The following is a 15,569-nucleotide window of genomic DNA, read 5'->3' as shown; positions in this document are numbered from 1 at the left end:
TTAATGGGGGCATATGCTTAAAGGTAGTTTGCCTACGTGTGTGTGAGACGGAGACATTCATCTATAAACTGCAGAGATAACTGAGTGGATCGGACATTTATGGGCTCAAGTTTCGTCACACAGAATACTGGGGTGGTCCTCTGGGGTTCAGTTTGCGTGTGTTGGTTCTGTATACTTGTGTGGATGAGGTTTTCTTTTTAAATGTCACTTAAGAGTCCACATCGGGCCGCATGCAAAGACACTTTTGACAGACTTGGAGAAATTATCTTTCACACAGTTTATACCCCACCGCCCTTCCTTTGGGACATTAAACAGTGATGAACACGTTTAAAGCTGCTTCAAGAATATATTAACGCATACTTTCACTCAGTCCCTCCAACTCTCTGCTCTTTTGTGCTTTTCCTTCTACTAATCGCTCTCCTATTCCTCCCCCCATCACTTTCTGTGGCTCCTACAACAATTCAAAGCAGTCTAGTCACATTAAGTCAGGCTTGCAACAGTGGAGGGAAAAACAGGCAACAAATCAAGTAATGAAATCAACTCCAACAATTAAATATTTCTCCTGTATGTTCTCCCTTGTTCACGCTCCCTCTCTTGGCTAATTTAGAGAGCATAATTGGCGCTGTAATACGTTGGAGGCAGGCAAACACCAGCAACATAGAAATAAAATGTAATTAGTTTTACAGTTGACTTTTCTCCCTGTTCCTCACACACGTGTGCTTATCTATTGAAGCTGGGACTGTTTGAAGTACTGCGTTATTAAAATTTTGAGTTTTTTGTGACATTACAACTTGTTTACTGATGTGACGGTAGCGCGTATGCTTTGTATCATTAACTGTTTAACACTGAGCTCTTACTCGAGACGCTTTCTTCAAAAAAGCAGGAGCTTTTGTTTTTTTTTTCTTCAAGTGATTAAATTGCAGAACAGAGCGGCAGCATGATTGTGGTCTTGACTCGCTTGCTTTCATATACTGTGTGTGAGTTTGTGAAAACGAAGCCTTTGTTAATTCAGCGTTTTTACTGACACACGTTCTCCTTTTTTTTCTCTCCATCTCTAGACCAACATCCCGTTCCTCCAGAACGTTCTGTCCAACCACCAGTTCCTGCACTCCACAGTGGACACCCAGTTCATTGACGAGAACCAAGAGCTCTTCAACCTCAAACCCACTCAGAACAGAGCCCAGAAACTCCTGCACTACCTTGGTCAGTGCAGAAACAATACATTGTAACACTTAAAGGTGGAAAACAAATCAATTTACATGATCCATACTGACTGAGCACTGTCACCATTGATTGTTGGGCTTAGGTTTATTGCCCATCAAAACTGTAGCACTTTTCCACAAAGCTAAGCTTATCTAAGACGAGGCTATTAAGAAAGATTAATAGCTTGGCAACCAACTATATCGAGCAGAGCTGCTTGTTTCTGTAGCTACTAAGAGTTGGGAAAATGATAACATTTCAGGTGCTAAAGACCTTTAGATTAGGTGCTACTCTACGAAGGAGGTCCAACTTACTGATAAGACCAGTAAAGTTAAATATTCTTATCTCAGGCTTTCACCAAACCTTGGGTTTAAAAAGACAAAGCTCAATTCTGTGCAAAAGGGAGATAAGCTGGATGTCTAATGTGCAGAAAACCTCTCGCACACAAATGTAGCAGGACACATGTGACACACAAGTCCTATAATCCATACCCTCTTGTTTTTCAGGTTTGCTGGATGTCTTCTAGGCTCAATCTGATTTGTATTCTCTATTTTTATGCTCGTATCCAGGTCATGTGATGGTGAATGGACCAACAACACCCATCCCAGTCAAAGCTAAGCCCTCTTCCACAGACCCCGTCGTTCCTCCCGTCACCATGGGTACGTCAATCCAAAGGCAGTTTCACCAGTCATTGCACACAGTTTTCCCTCACAAATTATTCAGTAAACTCCGATGGCAGCTCGCCCTCCCAGTCAAAAATCAATAACACATTGTCCCAAACCGTAAAAGCATTTGGCTTAACGAAGCTTGGGCCTGAGCTTCAGTCAACAAAATGTTATAAGGAAAAAAAAAAGTTAAAATAAAAGACAGGTTGTGACCCACAAGACGAGTGTCCAGGACTGTTATCATAAAAATATCAAAATGCATCATCCCACATTGAATTTATTACATTTGGACTCATTTAGCAAGGTACTGCCACAGCAAGTGTCACAGGTTCCTCTTTCTCCTGGGGCAGCGTTGCTAAAAATGTAAACACTTGTGTATCCATAGGGCACTTTGGATAAAAGCACCCGCCGAATGACGAATGGTCTGTCGAACGCTCTGATAGCTGTAGGCGGAAAGGCCTTCCTAAATGGCTCCGTTTAGCACTTGGGGAGGTAAAGGGTTTTAGCCCAGAGTGCTCTGCTGAGCTGTGAGTACAGTCGGGGAGAGGTGCAGCTCATTGTTTCTGAAAGCAGAAGTTCTCCGCTTCTCACCCCGCTGTGTGCACGACTCCCTTGTTAGTCTTAAAGGAAAGGCCAAGGGCCAAGCTGGGCTCTTTGATGAGCTGCTTTGGGTCTCTGGAGTGAAGCCACCCCCTTCCCCCCTCAAGGCTAACTACAGTGTTAAAGTACATTTTGTGAAGAACAACAAGGCTGTTTAAATATGTATTTTTAAAGTTACGTGTTCTTAGTTTTACTCCTAAATATGTCTTAAAGTTATTGAAACAAAGGACTTATGCGAATTAATCTGGTCTCCGGGGTCATTTTGCAGTGGTTTGCTTTTTCTCCTTTCTCACTTCTCTGTCAGGTGTAAATGTATTCCATGCACAAACCGCATGAATTTATGCAGCTGTTCCCTTTTGACAGCAACGAAATAGTCAGCCGTAATAATCTGACATGTTTATCAGCACCCCGTTCTGCCTCAGCACATACCACAGCATGCCTAGTAAACATGAATTTATAGCAAAATAATGTGAATATTACGAATCATAATGAGGCATAACTAATCAAATCTGACATCTAAAACCCGTGCACAGTGGAACGGAATGGAGCAGAATAGGAGCGAATGATCTGCGGCGTTTGTGCACGTCTGAGTGTGCATTTCCCCATGCATGCCCTCCACTGTTTTCATTTAGGCAAATTTTCTGTTGAAGGCCATCATTGCCTGTCTCTTGTTGCAGGAGAGCAAACACACATGCACATGTGCATTAAATCACACAAACCTGACATATGCTGCACCAAATGCTGCAGACAGAGTCCCTTTGTGTACACACACTGCACATACCTACTGTAAGCAGCTGATGAGATAGGTGCATGCAGCACAGGGACGCACAGAGGCATACCTAAAGCCTAGTAATGAGATTTGTAATGTGCTTATATCCTTTCTTTCATTCAACAGAGGGATTGAGAGAAGAGAGGGATTAGGCCTGTATTATCACACTCTGTGGAGAGAGGGATGGAGGGAGTGACAGGGCTATGGAAGGAGAAAGGGGTTATGAAAGGAGGACAGAAGGCTCGGGCAGCATATAATCCCTGTATATGGAGAAAATGGTCAAACGGGTGTGGTGACAGGTGAGACACAGATAAATTGATCAAGATATTGGCGAGAAGGGACAATGGGGAAGATATTTAAAGGATTATTGCTATGTAACACTCTCTGATAAGAGAAAAGCAAAGGTCAGTCACATTGGGATATCTCAATTTCACTTTTAAAGATAAGCAGTAAGCAGTTTGGGTCCCACCACACTGAGGAAAGATGGGATGGAAAGTATTCCTGAAAGACATGGCGAGGGTGTTCTGACAGAGCCTGTTAAGTACTCAGAGGCCATTATTTTCTAATTAGGATTTGTAGTCTGAAACGTTCCTTCTGAAGGCTGATTGCTGGTGGTTCATCCATGTTGTAGAAGTACACCTTGTTCCAATTATTATCTGGATTTATTTAATGGAGGACATCTAGAGGTTAATGACCAGATGCCTGTGAGCCCGCTCTAGGAAGGATGACTAATAAAAATGACAGACTATTTTCAAACTCCCCATCGTGCACTGTATTTCCATTTTTGGAATAAAGTGTAGAAGTAGTTACAATATTGTGTTATAGTATACAGGAAAAAACAGAAACATGGACTTAAATCCTTAAAATCCCCTTTTTGTTTTCCTCTGCTTGTTTTTTAACCCGTTTTTATTACCAATCTTCAAACAAAAATGGCTTTCGCTGCTTTTGCTTCTGTTTTAGAGCATTATAATTGGTCTTTGTGAAATTTGAAGATACCTTAGGTGTTGTGTGTATATAGCAAAGTAACTTTATTCACTGGCCATGCAGCTGGTTTTAGGGGGGAAAATGCTTTTCCTGAACTTTACTTCCAGTCAAGTTTTTAACCAGGCTGTGTGTTTATGAATTATTTATAGACAATAATTTGACAGTTACAGCATACCTGACTTTAGTAAAGCACTAATTAGTAGTCCCACCGGATCTGTCAATTAAAATGTTCCGAAACACAAACAAACACACACAACAGATTTTTTTTTTTTGTAGAGAGATGTCAACTTGGAACAAAGGTATGGCATACTGGTTTTATTTTAATTAGGTAATAGTGATGCTCGGGGCACTGTAGCTCAGTCTTATCAGGTCATATTAGCTGCTGTTGTGGAGCACGAGAAGAATATAAAGGGTACGAGGTATGAAATAACATCAGCCTGAGCAACAGAGAAGGCAAGAAAGCCGGGAACCAGGAGTGAGGTGTTTTCAGTGCAGATGACTGGGTATGTTCGTGTGCAGATTGGTCAAAATCAAGCACAGCAACCCGGGAATTGTATCTCTCTAATAGTTTTTGCACTCGTGTGTGTGTGTGTGTGTGTGTGTGTGTGTGTGTGTGTGTGTGTGTAAAATCTACTCCAGAGCCAAATGTTTTCTAGGAAACTGTGGCATGCTATAAGCTCTGCAGTCCCAGAGCACACGCCCTCATTTTCTCACTGTTCTTTAGATGCGAGGACGTCACAGGTGGTTAAAAACAAAGTTTCTAAGATTTCATTTTTTGTGACAAATGCAACTTTGACAATGAATCATCCAGGCTCCCTTATTCATAGATCTTGATCAGTTCAAACGTCTGTTTTCTGCTTCAGCAGCATGACTTCACAGAGCTCGTCTACTCTGCCAGTGTGAGCTCATTTTGTGTTTCTACGTTAATGTGTTGCTGTGCGTGTGAACAAATGTATTTGTGCTGCTGTGTGTGCATGTGTGTTGCCCATTTTACTTGTGCAGGCCTTAGAGACAATTATAGCACAGATCATTTGTTTTCGGGGATGAGGTACAACAATAAAAGGTCAAGAGCAAGGATAGAGTGAGAGAAGAGAGTGAGAGAAGCAAGGTTGGAGGACATCTAAGCTGGCAGAAAGTACCTCATTAACGAGTGTTTTTGATTGATGATTGTACACAGCACAGCAAAAATAGGTCCAAATTGTGCTTCCAGTATTTTAATACCTTGGGTTGTGCCTGTGTTTAATTGCAAAGCAAAGAGAAAAAGATTAGGATAGAAGGTTGGTTATAGCGGCGTAGAGCCAGGGGTATGTGATGTTTGTTTTGAGGACCACTAAGCTGTAATAAACTGGAAATGCCAGCATCAATTTTTCTCTCTCCTTGTGGATGATTTTAGCAGTTGTGTTATGTTTCAATGCTGTATGTGACATTATAGTCTTGTGAGCTAACCAGAAACACTTAAACACTGCCAGCATGTCCAACAGTCTTCATCTCGGGTCCCTCTGGGATTAGACCGTGCAAGATTTAAAAAGCACTCTTAATGGATGTGATGCTGTTTTCCTGTTAAGAGTTCATCTGTTAGCTGGAATTTCTGTGTCCCGAAAGACTGAAATATCTCAGTTAATAGATGAGTCACCATCAAAGTCATTGGTGGTACCAAGAGAAGTATACAAACCAAAATTAACCTCAAACTCATTTATGAACACATACTAATTACAAACTGTTAGATGCTCACAAACAAGCCTCAGGCACTAAACATGGTACACGATATACTTGTTAAACATTTATAGCTATTTAGCAAGTATATTGTGGCAGGGAGACACGGTACAGCCTGTACAGGCTGCAAGTCAGGGCTAAATATTGACTGCATTGTCAAATTTGCAAAAGCAGAATTTGCTTTTTTGATCCGAGACCTAAAATCAGGGGCACATTCCAGAAAACGAAGGACTGAGAAGGAGGAGACGTGACGGGCAAACTAGGAACCATCCTAGAAGTTAACTCTAAGCTGGCAACATGTTGTACGAAGCTCTGTCACTTCTGTTTTACTTAAGGTAGCATCTTAGTTTCTATATAAAACCATAGCCGTAGGAATCACTGTCAGCAAGAGCAAACCATTTTCACAAATTGGTGGGTGGTGTGTCTAATAAGCCAGCTGCTGAGCTTATATTCGTGAATTCTTTTATAGCTGATCTCCTGAGCTGTGGGTGATAGGCGCAGCATTGAGAGATGCCATTACCTCATTAGTAGACGTTATGACAACTGCCAGACCTGCTAATGGCACAACTTAAGAGAAAACTCCATGTTCATAGAGTACATGTGCAAACTGTTTACTTGTTAAACGGGTGTAAATCTGTTAACTTGCCACATACTGTCTGTTTTTTAAAGTCGATACACAAAGACTAAAAAGGGGTGCTTACACGTTGTGTCTTTACCCTGTTTGAATCAAATGAAACCCTCTTTGCTCTGCACTGCTATAAGTGCAACCCTGTGATGTGTAAATAATTTTTATTTTACATTTTTCATTACATCAATCCATTTTCAGTTCATAGACGTATGTGTGGTGGAATAAAAAAAATCTTCAAACATCTGATTAATATTCATCACATAGAGCTATATTATCATTAAAGCTTTTCCTTTTGCCTTCTCTTCAGTGTTGCTCTCCTCATTAACGTGCTCTTTCCCTTTCCCCACTATCAGGTGACCCTCCTGTAGGTTTCCGTGACGTGCTGTTGCGTGATGGTCCTGAAGGATTTGCCAAGGCTGTCCGTGCCCACAAAGGCCTCCTGCTGATGGACACCACATTCAGGGACGCTCACCAGTCTCTCCTGGCTACCAGGGTTCGGACCCATGACCTGAAGAAGATCTCGCCATTTGTCAGCCACAACTTTAGCAACCTTTTTAGCTTGGAGAACTGGGGAGGTAAGCTTCCTGGTCGTCACGTTACGATAAACTCGTCCACTTTTGTTGCCTTTTGTTGTCCTTTGTATGACGCTGAATGAAGTTAAAAATAACTGAGCTGTAATGTTTGATCTCCCATAGGCAGTAGTGGTTTGCTGGCTATCTAGTTAAACAAAACCTTTCGACCTGCTATTTTATTGCATCTCGTCATCAGTGCCTCTCCTTTCTATTCTCCCCGCACTCCTGCTGTGATCGTCATTCATTGCGTCTCGTACTTTTTCCGGTTTGACCTGTGAAACTTGTGTCACTGAAAACAATCTAATTCTTCCACCTGTTCTTCCAAAACGGAGTCCCCAGCAAGTTCCCTCAATAGACAGTGATTGTACCTTTTGCCTACTCTTCAATGAATAGAGAAAATCACACGTTATTGAAACTTCTTGAAGCGTGCGCAGTCCAATAGTGTCCCTGTATAATATGCAATTACTCTGAAATTGAAGCAAAAATGCGAGCAGCATGCTTGAACAGCTGGCTACATGACCAATTATCAGCACTTCTTGATAACGGTCCTGTGTGAAGTGCAATTGTTACGAACTGGTTTCAAAGAGTACATTCACCCGTTAGAACACTTAGGGCACACACATTCACAGGAAGGATATGCCCAGAGAAGCTCTCGAGGTTGAAACATTCAATTTAATGCTAAATTATATAGAAAACGACCGTGATTGAGGAGATCAGAAGAACAAAGAAGTAAACAACAAATGCCTTTCGCTATTTCAGGTCCTGTTTTAGTGGCCGGTTGGCTAAATGCTGGTTGAACAGAATGAGGTGGGAAAAAAAGACATGAAAGAGTCTCTGGTGAAAACTCTTTGGAGTTATAAACCCTTTCTGAGATTAAATTCCTCTTGGAAACTGATCATGGTGCACCAGTTAAGGGAAAAGCAATATATTTCATTACTGTGGGAGAGCGCTTTGAGCTGATCTCACATTAAGCAACTGTCTACTTACTTCATGTTTGGACAGATAAAAAGGCTATAGCAAAAGTCAATTACTGAGTAGATATTTCAATAAAAAGGGCTTAAATGCTTCCTGGCTTCCATCACCCGGAATATTGTGGTGTTATTATGAGACTGACCGAAGAAAGAGGATATAAATTCAGTTTGGCTGTGTTTGAGCGGCGCGTTAAACCAAATCTTTAAACAGACTCTGGAAGCTTGTAGCAAACTTGGTTTTTCACTGTGAAGCAAATTGTTGGATAGGTGCCAGAGAAGCCTCCTGTCTGCATGTGTCTCATTACACGGTGAAGCTGCTCTTGTTAAGGCACGTAACAACCTTTTTTTTTTTTTTATTTATTTAATGTCATTTTTCTGTATTTGGCAACTCAAAGTACATCCACGTTTCCAGCAGAGGCCGTACAAAAATGCTTTTGAGCATCATTTGCAAACATAGCTTTGCTTCTGATGATCCCAACACTGTAATGCAGTCGGTTTCTCACTGTGGTTGTGCACAGCCTCGTGGGGCAGTTGTCAAGCCTTTCAGAAGCTCTGGTAAATCCTTTTTTTTAGAAATGGCTTGGACGCGTCTGCACAGAACGTTTCGTGTTCCAGAAATGAGGACGATGTCAAACAGTTGAAAAGAGAAAAGACACAGCATGCTTTGAGGCCATTTTTATGGTCAAACATCGAAGAGAACATCCTTTTCTGAGCAGACAGTTAATGTGGGCTTTAAAAGTCTAAAACATTGACCCATTGGACTGTTTCAAAGCAAGCTGAAGAGCGGAAAGTCTTTGTATAGGTTGAATAGTGTGATGTACATTTAAAAAAGGCCTGGCTACAGCAGTGGCAATTCAAACAATATAGTAAGATCATATAAAGATGTCATTTCCATTTTACACATTGGTTTATTTAGAATGTAGTGATTCTTAAAGGTAGAGTGTGTAATTATGTCTTCCATAAATTAATGCATTCTCATAAATTTAGAATAAATCAGTTAAAAATGCACACAGCAGCAAATCACATCAACAGTTGGCTCTATTATAAGGTAAAGCCCCTACAAAACGGAGAAAACCCCAACAATCAGACGACCCCCTTTGAGGAAGTGCTTTGGCGACAGGGGGAAGGAAAAACTCCCTTTTAACAGGAAGAAACCTCAAACCTCAGATCTGTAATAGCAGATCGCTGAAGTCGGAGGTTGAATGTGGGCTGGGAAAGTTTACACAACTACTGATATTCTGTCAATAAGCTGATATTATGAGCTGAGGAGCGTAAGATTGATTTCTCTCTGTTAAGAAAACTTTTGGCAATCACGTGAATTGGAAGAGAAAGGTAATCTGCTAGTGGGTCCTCTTGAGGCCTCAGTGCTTCCTGCGTGATATGGTTATGAGTCAGAGAAAACTGCACGGTACTTTCTCATAATTATTTAAACACTTAAAGGCAGATTTCATTCTAAAAAGAGACACTCCCCTGAAAGCTTCCTGTAACTTCACCGAGTGTCATCTTCTCCATATTAATTAATGTTGATTAAGCCAGTTTTGCAGTAACGACACAGCGTTTAGAGCGCAATGAAGAATCCGTCACCAAATATTTTGACACAAGATGTTCAGTTTGGTGCTTTTGCTCGAGAGGGGTCAGTGTTGGTTTCAAACCCAACATCAGGATCTTTATTTTTTATTTATTTATTTATTTTTTTCCCCACAGCTTTTCGTTTGAATGCCTCTAAAAATGTGAAACCTCAAAACAAACCTTAAACTGCAGTGATATTTTACTGAGAATTAAGCGACGACTTTACAACCACCTTCGACCACAGCGCTCCTTTTTCGTAGTCAGTCTCATCTTTTGCCATTGAAACCTTTTTCTGATTTGGGGCGGCGATGCCATCCTTTATATGTGCGAGAGGAAAGCAGCGGTAAGACGGCAGCTAGGTGAAAGCTTTCAGGATAGTATCCTCTACCCACCCGTTCATGAAAGGGCGGATACTTCCCAGGACACAGCAGTACAACAAAATACAAATGACTACAGATGGCAATAACAATCCTGTTTTAGCTAAAGTGGTCCTGACTGAAAAGATCTCTGAGGTCACATAAGACTTTATAGAAGCAAGTCACTCACAGGCCAAGTAGTGCGTGCCAAGATGAGTGGATTTCTCTTCAGATAAAATATGTTGCACCTTTTCATCCTCACTGTTTTTAAAATCCAAAGTTCCCAGACTGACTAGTTGCCAGCCTTGTTTCCTCACCTCATATCGATTTAGGGTGGAAAACAAATTGGACTACGTGCAGTTAAAAGGTTGGCTCTAGCACCCACCGTCCCACAGCGGCCGCTTGTAAAAGTACCTCTAAACAGCTCCTCGTAAATCACTTAATAACCACTGGAGAAATGACGACCAGGCCTGCCTTAAGAAGGCGTCCCTGTACAGTGCACTTTTGTTACAGAGAGATCAGAGGTGAAAAATATTACTCATCTATGCTAAAGCGAGACGATCGTGTGAATATTGAATTCTCTTACCCTTAATGTCCCTATGTAGGAATGTTTTTGTTTTTTTTAACACAGTGGTCTTAGATGGGGAATATTGCTTTCACATGTTTCAGCTGCTTAGAGGCAGAATGAATCATTGAAGAGATTAAGCCTGTGAAAGCCCTTTGAGGATTAAGTCCTTTCCTGATATAGCATTCCTCCCCACACCAGCAAAGATGCAGTAAAATGAACTGGGTCACATAATGCGTCTATATGGTTTCCTCAACTATTTTACACTTGGCAAATTTATCAGATGGGGACACAAAAAAGTAGATTCTTAATTGCTCTATGCCATCATGCTGCTATTTGGATCTTGTTCATTACACAAGCAGTTGTGTAATCAGGCGTCTCGCAGGTTTTCGGGCATGCAAGCAGTTTGTCGGTACGAGCGGGAGAGAGTTGACTGCACAAAGGTGGCTCGAGCAAACTACAGTAACAAAGTGGAATCTCAGAGGACGTAAAAACTGAATCAATGTTACATCAAGGCCGTATTGCGCGCGCAGGCAAAAACGATAAATGCTGACATTGGTTTATGTAACTCAGTAATTCACATGGATATTAATCATCCTTATGTATAGTTGGATCTATTGGTATTTAAACAATGGTACTTTATTTCCTCTGTATGCCACCACAGTGGATTTTAAATCAGACAATGAAGAAGTGATTGAAGTGCAGACTTTCAGCTTTAATTCAGGGTACTGTAGTACTACAAGAATTTTGATAGAGGGCTTTTTTCTATCTTTTTTTTTTGTTTGTTTTTGTTTGGTTTTTTTGGGCACACATTCAACTCTGAGTGAAAGCCTTTCTTTCCAAAATACAACCCAAAACAGGCAGGCTGCAACATTTTCCTGCCTAACGTCCTGCGTGTGAGACCAGCTGTCAGTCTTCATTTGCGTTATCAAATTATCAGAGTACATTCTGCCGTCCCAGATTAATTGCTCACCCAGCATCATGTTTTGCTATCTCACGTGCAATGAAACATTCATACTAGTATGTTTAACATCACAGGATTGCTTGAAGTCATTTCCGCTCCAAGCTATTGGTTTAAGAGATGCTGACATTGGTTAAAATCCCCCCCCATCCCAAATCTCTTTAAAAATTATGAAGAGGCGGGTTTTTCCTTGGCAATCCTTACATCTTAGAGTAAGGAACAAGCACTTATACTTGGTATTCTCTCCGTGTCTAAACATATGAGTGTTCAGAAAATGAAATTTAATGATGACAGTGTTGGATCAGCAGAATATCACTGGAGGCTTCAATATTTCTGGCTGATATGATAAACGGGTATGAGATTCGCTAATCTACTCCCCCAGAAAGGGAAATGAGCGGATTGCTATCTCTCCTTTTTGCGTCTACCACTGCAACATTTCTTAGATTTTTAAAGTGACTTAAAAAAAAATGAATATGTTTGAATGAACAGTATGTGAAGCTATCATCGGATATTTCATCTGAGCAGCCATTACTGTTTTAAATCTGCATGTGTTTGTGGGTAATGGGAGAAGTTTGAAATATAATTTTTTTGATTTTGAGATCAAAGTCGGGGTGAAAGATGAGAGCTGACGTAAAGTGTAACCTGTGCGTGTCTGTAGGTGCTACCTTTGACGTGGCCATGCGATTCCTATCGGAGTGTCCCTGGAAGAGGCTGCAGGAGCTGAGGGCTTTGATCCCAAATGTCCCGTTTCAGATGCTGCTGAGAGGAGCCAACGCCGTGGGCTACACCAACTACCCTGACAACGCGGTCTTTAAGTGAGTGACGCGCACATTTTCAGATTATTCAGGTTTACTATGAATATGTGTATTCTGAATCCAAATATGTCCATTAATCCAGTGATGAATGCCCCCGACATGCACGCATGTCCAGCTTAAGTTGCATTGCCAAAGAGATCTAATGACTATTACAAACCACTGGTGTAGTTTTCAGTATTCAGTCAGTATCCGGTCATCCAGCTTTGGACAGCTCAGCTGACACTTCGTAACACTGGAGCGGCTTTATCGTTTTCCCCATCTGGCTTTTTTTGTTTCTTTCAGCTGTGTTGGAAACTGTTTTTATTGATTTGTTGAAAAACATGAATTTAATCAGATTTTCTTAAAGCCACCTGCTGCTCCTTCTGCTTTGTCTGTCATTGTGACATTATTTCAGAAATTTTCTGTCGTTTCTATGGGAACAACATTGTTGCAGACACAACACCAGTTCCTCCCTAAAGTTCCTGTGAAATGGTACGGTCCGAAGACTGAACTGAAAATAAGTAAAAAATCAAAACGATGTCCAACGACAAACTTTCAAAGACCTTCAAAAAGGCTGGAGAAATATTATTAAAGAACATTTTAGAAAGGTGTCTGCTTCTTTGGAGGAAGACATTTTAATCATATTCACATATTTTTCATTCTTTTCTGCTCATGAAGTAGTTTGGAATTGAGAAATGATTTCAAAATAACAAAATGTGTTTTCTGTAAACCTTTTGTGAGTTTTGGTTACATCCTTTTGTTACAGAATCATCTTTGTAGATTTTGTTTTGTACACTTGCACAGCCTTTTCCACTCTTTTCCACCTCTGAAAAGTGAATATACTCCCCAATGCTCATATAAAATTTGCACAGCACTCTTACACCACATTGGCTTTTTAAATTTTTAAGAACAGTTGCCTAAGTGTCATATATAATTTAGATTTCCCATATCGATAAAAATTAATCAACATACGATGACACTGTTTCTGACAGCTTTATGAGACGAGCTTCATATTTCATGCTGTTTTCCAACCTTTTCAGCAGTTAGCTTCTTGAAGCTCAAGTTAATGACATTAGGGATGTTTTATAGCTACTTGTGTTTGTAATAATTATGTTATAGCATCTACCCAGCAGTAGTGCGCCTACAAAATAAAAGCTGGACATGTCCAACCTAGCCTTCCAGCACAGTTGCTTCTCCTCTCGATATATCTAATTAGATGCACCGTACGGTGGCTAGCCACAAACCACACAATTTACTCACATTTAATCAGGTCAGTTGGTCGATGTGTTCCTGTTGTCTCTCGGCATGCTTACCGAGGTACACATCATTGATACAGCTGTATATTAGTAATGCACTTAGGGCCATGAATATTGCACTACCTCCACACATGCACCGACACGCCTGCAGTTCTTTTCCAGATGGATTGACAAGCTTACTTTGTTGATGTGCATGAGTAATATATATACAAGCTTACACACCTGCAGTGCATACACAAATATTAGAGCCTGGATCACACAACTACCCTATCCTTACACGTCTACTCTAACCCTCCTTTCCATACACCAATCATTTATCCCCACTCATAACTCCCATTTTTATGCTTCCATTCGTCTCCCTGCATAATACACTTGTTACCTTCCTTTTAACTCCCCCTTTCTTTCTGTTCCTCCTGGTCCTCGTCTCCCTCTTCAGTCTGCGTCCCATAGGGAGAGTGCCATCGAAAATTTGCACATCATTGTGATTAATGACTTTGATCTGTTTGCCCGGCTCCCTTTCCATCCCGCTTACACGCTCACTCCCTCACCCGCAATGTTTTCAGTGCAGCGGCTAACAGCCAAGTGACCTAAGCGTCTTCATTAGCTAAATCAAATCAAAAGAGTAATTCCGTTCTATTTAATTGATTTAAATTCTTTTACAGGGTCATAGTACACTTTGGAGGGAGAGGGATGTGAAATGTTTGCGGCCTAAAGAAATGAAGGGGTCATATGATTGCTTACTAGATTAGGACTTTATGAACTTCTTAACAACAAAACTTATCCTCCTGCATTGCATGAATGATGATCACTTCAGCTCTGAGTTGGATATCTAGGGCAATGCAGTGTTTTTTTCCATTTGGCGCCAGATAGCATAGACTAGACAGCGCTTGTATACATTGTACTGTATTTCTAAATAAAGACTGGACACAGACGTTTGACAGCTAATCCTCTTGTGGCACAAATGAACACACAATGCGTATTTGTTTATTTGCCAAAATAAAAGCTCTCAGTCTGTGTAAATACTGCATTCACAGTAGCACAGCTACAGTACGTACTCACCCCGTTTATGAAAAACCTGATTAAGATACCGAGGCCAAGGCAATAATAGGAGGGATTTACCACTAGCAGCTCGGATAATGAGGCGGCTATACATTTCTCTCCAGTCATTGTGAGCTCCTGTGGGCTGTGTAAGCGTACTTTTCATGAAAATAGTGGGAATATTGTATTTACTCAGGTACAGCAATATTTATGAGTGCCGATATGGAGACGGATATAAACAGCTTATCCCTACCCGGATGTGCACCATTATCTGGAGTACACTGTGCATGAAGACGAACTCATTATGTATGTGTGAGTGAGACTGTGTGATAATCTCACCGTGTACAGGCAGTCCTGACAGCATCCATGACCTGATTACAATTAACATTTAAAAACACTACAGTTTGTGTGGGTCGACTAACACGATCGCCTCTCCCGCTCCCACCATAAGGTTCTGCGAGGTGGCCAAGGAGAACGGCATGGACATCTTCCGTGTCTTCGATTCTCTGAACTACCTGCCTAACATGGTGCTGGGTATGGAGGCTGCTGGAGCAGCAGGTGGCGTAGTTGAAGCTGCCATCTCCTACACAGGTGACGTGTCTGACCCAATGAGGCAGAAGTACTCTCTGGAATACTATGTCAAACTGGCAGATGAGCTTGTCAAAGCTGGAACTCACATCCTATCTATCAAGGTAAGTAAATAAAAAAAAAAGACCTGGGAGCGGTTTAGTGCTACTCAACTTTGGCAGCTGCACAGGCCATCTTTTCCTTCCCTCTGAAAATCTAAAGTTTTTGGCACTTGCTTTGCTCCTGTGTGGAAATCCTTGCCAGTTTGCTTCCAGACATAAATAACATAAATAGTATCAGGTGAAGAGCTTTTATGAAGGCTTTCATCTTCAGATGCACACATGCTCTCTTCTTACACCAG

General features: G+C 41.1%; 1 protein-coding gene across 4 annotated transcripts in view; it reads left to right on the top strand.

The window, feature by feature from the left end:
* Nucleotides 1-15,569, top strand: part of pcxb (pyruvate carboxylase b) — a 326,810-nt gene that overhangs the window by 264,445 nt on the left and 46,796 nt on the right. For all 4 annotated transcript variants that reach the window (XM_085267190.1, XM_085267193.1, XM_085267192.1 and 1 more), the window contains exons 13-17: nucleotides 1,059-1,203; nucleotides 1,770-1,859; nucleotides 6,913-7,134; nucleotides 12,212-12,368; nucleotides 15,093-15,333. In XM_085267190.1, the coding sequence (XP_085123316.1) occupies nucleotides 1,059-1,203; nucleotides 1,770-1,859; nucleotides 6,913-7,134; nucleotides 12,212-12,368; nucleotides 15,093-15,333 (855 nt within the window). The remainder of the gene's footprint in view (nucleotides 1-1,058; nucleotides 1,204-1,769; nucleotides 1,860-6,912; nucleotides 7,135-12,211; nucleotides 12,369-15,092; nucleotides 15,334-15,569) is intronic.

The sequence above is a fragment of the Mchenga conophoros genome, linkage group LG3 (genome assembly GCF_057382185.1).
Source record: "Mchenga conophoros isolate Kocher_MC1m ecotype Shallow Benthic linkage group LG3, M_conophoros_male_GT1.1, whole genome shotgun sequence".
NCBI lineage: Eukaryota > Metazoa > Chordata > Actinopteri > Cichliformes > Cichlidae > Mchenga > Mchenga conophoros.
The sequence above is the reverse complement of the archived record's forward strand: the minus strand, read 5'-3'. Positions and strand labels throughout refer to the sequence as shown.